Genomic DNA, 8249 nt, shown 5'->3' on the forward strand with positions numbered 1-8249 from the left:
GAAACAAATACATTCATATAAAGTATTACACATTTAATACTATGTTATCACTATCAAGTTATATATATATATATATATATATATATATATATATATATATATAGTCATATCCATTTATATAATGGTTCGTGAATCGTCGGAATTTGGTCGAGGTTAAATGAATGTATGAACACAGTTTAAAATTCTTGAGATTTAACTTAACAAACTTTGCTTATCGTGTCGGAATAATATAAAGATAAAGTTTAAATTTGATCGGAAATTTCCGGGTTGTCACAATTATTATCATTATTAGTATATTACTAGTGAAATGATCCGTGACATCACGAGTTTGTTTAAAGAAACAGTTTAATGATATGTTTTAGGTATTAAGTGAACGTAAATGCTAAATTCATTTAGTTTAATGACCCGTGAAACCATAGAGTCCGACTAAGAAACTCGTCAGCTGAACATTTTATCAAACACTTAAAATGCATATTAAATAATCCACATCCAATCATAAGAGATAATATTTATACTTTCTCATACTCAATTCAAAATAATGAATTAAAATAATTTAAAATTATTTAATTTCAATAATTAAAATTAAAATAATTATTAATAAGATTTAATAATAATAATTAATTAATAAGATATAATTTTAATTCAAAATTATTTTGATTAATTACATCACCCATCATGCTTAGATTTTTTTCTTTTTTCTTTTTAATTTTTTTTAACAAAGAATTTAGCCTAATAATGTCTTTATCCGTCGAATAAAGAGAGAGATGACTTTCTCTACTCATGATGGGTGTTTCACTCTGGGTGGAGAAATGACTTGTCTTTATTCTCGGATAGGGAAATGATTGTCTACATCTCACCTCCCCCATACACCACTCATGTGGTATTGGGTTTTGTTGTTGTTGTTGTTAGCCTAATAATGACATCATTATTGTAGGATTTTAATATTAACTATAGACTATAGATAGATAGATTATAGATTATTATTATTATATTAGAATTATAATAATGATAATAATTTATATTATTATTATAATTATAATTATAATTATTATTATTATTACTATGATTTAATTTAATGATTTATTTATTATTATCATTTACATTTATCATACCAAAAAATATAAATAAACGGATTTCCCTTAGATCATATGAACATCAAGATCCCAACATTTCTCCCTGCTCCTTCCCTTCACTATTCACTCTCCAAATCTATATCTACAACCAGATCTTAAAAACCCCCAAAATCACACCACAATGGGCCACATAAACCTAACTTCACCTAAACAACGCACCTCTCCATCACGTAAATGGCAGCTTCTAGATTTCATTTCAATGATATTCTTCGCAATCGTAATTCTATTCTTCATCTTAATCTTCACACCACTCGGCGATTCATTAGCCGCTTCAGGTGCTCAAGCGTTGATCCGATCCAACACAGCCGATCCGAAACAACGGTACGGACTTGTAGCCCTGATTGAAGCTGGAAAACATGCGGAGATTGAATCGTGTGGACCGGATTCTGTTGATTATATGCCGTGTGAAGATCCGAATCGGAATAGTGTGCTTAGTAGAGAAATGAATTTTTACCGGGAACGGCATTGTCCGGTGTTGAGTGAAACGCCGTTGTGTTTGATTCCGCCGCCGTTAGGTTATCATGTTCCGATTCAGTGGCCGGAGAGTTTACATAAGGTTCAGTTTGCTAACTCTACTTTGTGTATTTTTTTTTTTTTTTTTGCTTAATTTAATTTAAGTTGATGCGTTTAATTACTTTATATTTGATCATGAGAGTTTTTGCAGATTTAGCTAGAAGAGTTGGTTATAGTGTTGCTTGATTTGATACATTTAGTAGTTATTATAAGATGCTGCATATAGTTTATGTATGCATATTCGATTTAGGTTGTCATGTTTAGATTAAGTGACATGAAAGTTTACCTAATTTTGCTACTTTTAGTTAATCTTTATGTGTGCTTAAGCTGTTATTATCTGAAGTTTTTTACTACTATAATATAACTTTATTATTATTATTATTATAGCGTTGTGTTGCTTAGTGGCGTTAGTCGATATATTTGTTGTATATTAGTAGTTAGTTACAGAGTAGTTATAAGATCTGACACATAGCCTACAAAGTTTTATGTATGCACAATTATCTAGTAATTTAATAGAATTGCCGCCATTCAAACAAAAAAAATAATTATTTAGTAATTTGAGCTCATTATCTACTCATACTCCTAGTCTCGTGTAAGGTACATAATATTTTTTACTATTTCAAGAAAGTGTTTGGCAGACCAGTTTAATGAATTTGATGTATCTTAATCATGTTCTAATAATCGTTCTAGACTGTACGTGATTTCATTAAGCTTATCTGATTGATGGTCCATGTATAAGTTGTTTTATCGACTTGTTGTATGCTTGCTGATTCTCAGATTAGTTACCTTCATTTTGGAAGACATGTGAACAGGGGCAGAAATAAAGTGGGGCGCCTTCCCCCAGTGGATGTGAAATTTTCATGCCTAAAATTTTGTATTTTCATATTTTGCCCCCAAAGCCTCCATATTTTGCTCTCAAATTTTCCATATTTTGCCCCCAAAGCCTCTATATTTTGCGCAAAAGTCTTCATATTTTGCCCAAAAGCCTTCATATGTTGCCCAAAAGCCTTCATATTTTGCCAAAAAAAGTTGTAGTGAATGTGAACGCTTTCAAAAAAAATTCGCCCTGGTGAAAAAATTTATGGTTCCGCCACTGCATGTGACGTCCTTGGTGTATTGTATTATTGACAACTCATATGTTTCACGGAAAAACAAAATTTTATCATTGGCATGTTATATTATAGCTGAAATTTTAGATTTAGATCTTCAAGTACCTATGGTTACAATTTTTAGCTCAAAGTGTATATATAAATGTATCTCTTATAATATAAAATTCTCTTATCTTTTGGTTTGCAGATATGGCACGAAAACATGCCGTATAATAAACTAGCTGATAGGAAAGGACATCAAGGATGGATGAAAAGAGATGGTCCATACTTTATATTTCCTGGCGGTGGCACTATGTTTCCAGATGGAGCTACACAATATATCGCAAAGCTTAAACAATATATTCCTATTTCTGGTGGGGTCCTAAGGACTGCTCTTGATATGGGATGTGGGGTAAGTATTTTCGCATCATATTTCTGTCTTTGATCGGAACTCTTAGGTAGTTCACGGTTGATGAAATCAGATACGGAATGGAATGGTCCTTTTTATTAAAATGACTACTTTTGTTTAATTTTGTCTGATATGTTTAATACTTTAAAATGTGTTACTTCTCCAATGAAAATTTTAGTTGCTTATGTTGAATAGTGTATAAAGTTAAGCAGTGTTGGAGAACTTGGAATTACTCGGCGAGTACTCGGTTTTTCCAACTTGGCGAGTACTCGGCCAAACTCGGGAAATGGGTCAATACTCTGCCAAAACTCGGGATTACTTTGAAAATGAGTTAAAACTGGTCAAAAACGGTCAAAGTCAAACTTGGTCAACATCCGAGTACTCCCTAAAAAGTCCCAACCGAGTACTCCGTAGTGACTTTTGCAATCTTGAAGTTAAGCAAAAATTATAAACATTTACATATTTTAGAAGTCTTAATAGAAACTTATTCCATTTCTACATTCCAACCAAGATGTGAATAGAATGTAATCATCCAGTCACTTAAGTTCTTGTTTTTTTTTTTAAATATGATTGGTGTAACTTTTTTACAGGTTGCTAGCTTTGGGGGTCACCTATTAGAAGAAGGAATCTTGCCACTTTCTTTTGCTCCAAGAGATTCACATAAATCACAAATACAATTTGCTTTGGAGAGAGGAATACCCGCATTTGTGTTGATGCTTGGCACTCGCCGACTTCCTTTCCCTGCATCTTCGTTTGATTTAATGCACTGTTCTCGATGTTTGATACCTTTTACTGCATATAGTACGTGTACCCTCAACTTGTTAGTTATTATATAAATGACATCTCACATGTATTGTTTATTTGTTCTGATACTTGGAGTATTAATTATGCAGATGCAACATATTTTATGGAAGTCGATCGATTACTTCGCCCTGGTGGGTATTTAGTAATCTCAGGTCCTCCAGTACAGTGGGCTAAACAGGACAAAGAATGGGCAGATCTTCAGGCTGTGGCTAGAGCATTATGTTACGAGCTTATTGTTGTGGATGGGAACACAGTTATCTGGAAAAAGCCCGTTAGTGATTCATGTCTTCAGAACCAAAATGAACTTGGGCTTGAATTGTGTGATGAGTCTGATGACCCGAATACCGCTTGGTTTGTAATTTAGTATCCTTTATTTGAGTATATAAGATATAAGATTAAGGTGGCAAGACGGTGGGTTGAAATGGGCCACACTATAAAACTGGTTGAAATGGGCCAGGCTGAAAATAATTAAAAAGGTAGAAGGTTTTCCCTGTTCGGGTTACCCGGGAGGGCGAGTAATCCGACCCCATACTCTGATGTATGCTGCCCAGCAGGATTACTCCCTGGCTGTTTCCAACCCATCCCTGGCCACCACTAAATATTCGCCCCCTAGACGGGATTCGAACCTGAGACCTCTCGCAAGGAACTCAGGGCCCCAACAAAATAATTATTTCTTTTAAAACTTTTTTAAATAGTTAATTAAGATTATAAACATATTATTGTTGCAATAATAATGTAAGTCTTTAAATGGAACGATTAAGCTTGCATGCACTAAAGATTTTGGGTGATGTGAAACCTAGTTGACACATTTCCTTTTCAGCTAAGTTATTGGATTTTACCCCTTTCAGATAAACCTAACCCAAATGGACCCATTTATAAGTATATGGGCCATATGGCTAAAACTTGCCATCTCTGGATTAATTTATGTGAAGATGGAGTGATATATTTTTGATCAAATGCAGGTATGTGAAACTAAAAAAGTGTGTGAGTCAGACATCATCTTTCAAAGGAGATTTTGCTGTTGGTTCAATACCCAAATGGCCACAAAGACTAAAGCAAGCTCCATCACGGGTCAGTCTGATTAAGAATGGAAATGACGTATTCGAAGCTGACACACGGCGTTGGGAAAGGAGGATTTTTTACTACAAAAATTCGTTACACCTGAAACTGGGGACACCTGCAGTACGAAATGTGATGGATATGAATGCGTTTTTCGGTGGTTTTGCAGCTGCACTGGCGTCTGATTCTTTGTGGGTGATGAATGTTGTTACAGATCGCAAGCCTTCAACTTTAGGTGTGATTTACGATAGAGGGCTTATTGGTGTTTATCATGATTGGTAAGTTATTTCTCATTAGTTTATACTTTTTCATTAGTGTTGCCTGTCAGCGTGATTGATTTTTGCATAGACACTGCTGCCTGCTTAAGTTGATGTTCTAAGTTTTTTGCTTGGGGATTTACTATTGATATACACCTTCTTGGTTAACAACTCATTGGAAAATACATTGTACTAACTAATTGAAGGTTTCAAGGTTGGAGAACTCGAACTCGGGGAGAACTCGGTCGGACATTTTTGGGGAGTTCTTGGCAACTTGGGGAGAACTCGGGAGAACTCGGATGTTGACCTACGTTGACTTTTTAGTTTTTCAATATTAATTTATCTAGCCTAATATAAATTCTAATAGACTTTGACTAATTTGCCGAGTTTTTTCACTGAATTTCCGAGTTTGTGACTGAGTTACCGATTTGGCTGAGACACTCGGCCGTTGACCGAGTTGGCACCGAGAACTCGGCCGTTGACCGAGTTGGGCACCGAGAACTCGGCTGGTGATCTTAACCGAGAAATCCCCGAGGACTCGGCCGAGTTTTAAAACACTGGAAGGTTTGCATATGGCATATTTGGGAGTGTGCACAGTTGAGGTGCAAAGGAGAGGCAGTAAAATTGGTGCTGGGTAACAGATGAATATGCATTTCGGCTGAAATCTCTCATTTTTAGTATGTGTTGAAATGTGTTGTGGCCGTGGCCACGCGGGTTGACCTGAAAACCTTTTTTTTTTCTTTTTTTTTTCCATTCTTTATTGAATAGTTAAATGCTTTGAATATTAGGACAAAAACATTATAATTTCATTAGTAATCCAAGTACTTGAGTCCAAAGGAATTGCAAGGATGTATGCATTAATAATAGACTATGGGGGACTTTCAACTCTTCAGCCCATTTCTTATCTTTAATTCTTTATCCTTTTCGTTATCCTTTATAATACAAATCCCACTCAACTCGACCCATTCATAAGTAAAACAAAATCGGCCAATATTACCACCTCTATATGACTATATGTACGATGGAATATTACTACTGTGAGTGCATGCTGGATTCGTGTATTTTAAGCTTATGACTAAACCAAAGGTCAATACTATGCTCTTTTCTCTTTGTTTAAGTGATTGTTTAGTTGATGGATAACCTGTAGGATGAGTTGTCATTGTTTATGTTGTTGGTCTACACATTAGTTCTGACTTTTGAGGATAAGATAGGTTTTGGTACGAAACTAGAGTTATGAAGGACTAAGAAGGATTTGGACTCGACACTAAAGAAAATTGGGTGAATAAAAATAAAATTCAGCCTAGTACACAGCAATATCCTGTGATTGTGGCTAGTTATGTGTCTAAGAAGAATACGTTTTTAGCTTATAGGATCACATATACAGACTTTGAGAGAGACTTGCAAGTATATTAGTCATATATTATTTTGATGAGATTAGTCGAAAGTAGATGAAACTTGGGTGGCTTGATGCTAAGTGCTTATACTTTGGTGCTTGTTTGCAGACTTTGCCAAATTTGTATGGTCTATGCACTTATCCCTAAAAGTGTTGTTTGATTACTGTTTTCTGCATGTGATATAATTACTGTATCAATCTTTTATCTCAATCATTATATTTTACAATATCTGCTCTGTATGTCCTCAGGTGCGAACCTTTCTCAAGTTACCCTCGTACTTATGACTTCATTCATGTGGTTGCACTTGAATCCCTCATAAAGGATCCAGTCACCGGCAAGAACAGGTAGCCTACTGTTGTTTACTACTAATATTACTACCAATTTTTCTATTCAATTTTGAAATGTGCAACATATGGGTACATACCCTGAGTAATTGTAATATGTTTTGGTGACGTATGATAACTTTTTTGCAGATGTAATGTTGTGGATGTGATGGTAGAGATGGATCGATTATTGCGTCCAGAAGGAACAGTTGTGGTTCGTGATTCTCCTGAATTTATATCAAAAATAGACCGAATTGCTAGTTCCGTAAGATGGAAATCTACTACGCACGTTAAGGAACCCGAATCACAAGGGAGGGAACGAATTCTGGTAGCCACAAAACCTCTTTGGACATTACCTTCATCATCTTCTCATTAACACGCTACTGCATTTATAGGTATCTTCTTTAGATTCTATATTTTTCTTATGTTAATGTAAGGTTAAGTTATTTATTAGAAAGTTGTTGTATGCATCAATGCACAAGCTTTCTTTGTTCCTTGTTTGGGTTTTGATCTTTTTGTTGAAGTAATAGTTATTATGATATGATAGATACACAAAGGAAATGTGTGAAAGCAAAGATAATATGAACTTAGTATATCAGTGTTTCATATGCTAGATTTGCTTGTAATGTATAACAAAATCAAGATACTTCACTTAAAATAAGCATTAAGTTTGTATATTGTTCAATTTTTTTTTTAATTTAGTTAACTGTTACCTTGTGTCTACACGTTGTGAACAATGAACATCACTGTAGTCTATGTGATTTCAATTGTCTATTTTAATTAACCATTTGAATTTGACTTTGATTATTATCTCTCTTTTAGTAGTTGATGTTTCTTGGTCTAAATGTAACATGGACTTGCTTTTTCAAAAATAACTGTGTAGTTATCATGTGTGTACTAAGTTATGCATGTGATTGGGTACAATCAATACTTTCTATCCAATTCTTAATGGGCCCCCTTTTGTTGCCCTGGTTTATCCCGAGTACTCCTATGGTCGATATGTCACCCAACCTACTTTGCCAACTTAAAGGCTTGATCCCGTCCCGCTTGGGCAAAGAAAGCAATCCGAAAGTTTTAACAACTTAAAGGCTTACCCCCCCCCCCCCCCCCCCCCCCCCCCCCCCCCCCCCCCCCGGGCGAGCGGGAATCCGCCTCGGATCGTCGTTGTGTTGCGTCTGGCCCATACTTTAGGAACTCTCGGGTTCAAACTTTGATGGCAGTAATTTTCCATCGGCTAGAAAAAAAATGCCAACATCGGAGCTACAGATA

General features: G+C 35.2%; 1 protein-coding gene across 1 annotated transcript; it reads left to right on the forward strand.

Annotated features, from left to right (window-relative positions):
- Nucleotides 1–1154: 1154 nt before the first annotated feature.
- Nucleotides 1155–7655, forward strand: LOC139861741 (probable pectin methyltransferase QUA3). Its single transcript, XM_071850236.1, has 7 exons — nucleotides 1155–1689; nucleotides 2943–3146; nucleotides 3734–3944; nucleotides 4037–4298; nucleotides 4910–5284; nucleotides 6906–7001; nucleotides 7131–7655. The coding sequence occupies exons 1-7, from the start codon at nucleotides 1255–1257 to the stop codon at nucleotides 7354–7356; spliced, it is 1809 nt and encodes a 602-aa protein (XP_071706337.1). The 5' UTR covers nucleotides 1155–1254; the 3' UTR covers nucleotides 7357–7655.
- The last annotated feature ends 594 nt before the right edge of the window (nucleotides 7656–8249 follow it).

Source organism: Rutidosis leptorrhynchoides, chromosome 8 (assembly GCF_046630445.1).
Source record: "Rutidosis leptorrhynchoides isolate AG116_Rl617_1_P2 chromosome 8, CSIRO_AGI_Rlap_v1, whole genome shotgun sequence".
NCBI classification, from domain to species: domain Eukaryota; kingdom Viridiplantae; phylum Streptophyta; class Magnoliopsida; order Asterales; family Asteraceae; genus Rutidosis; species Rutidosis leptorrhynchoides.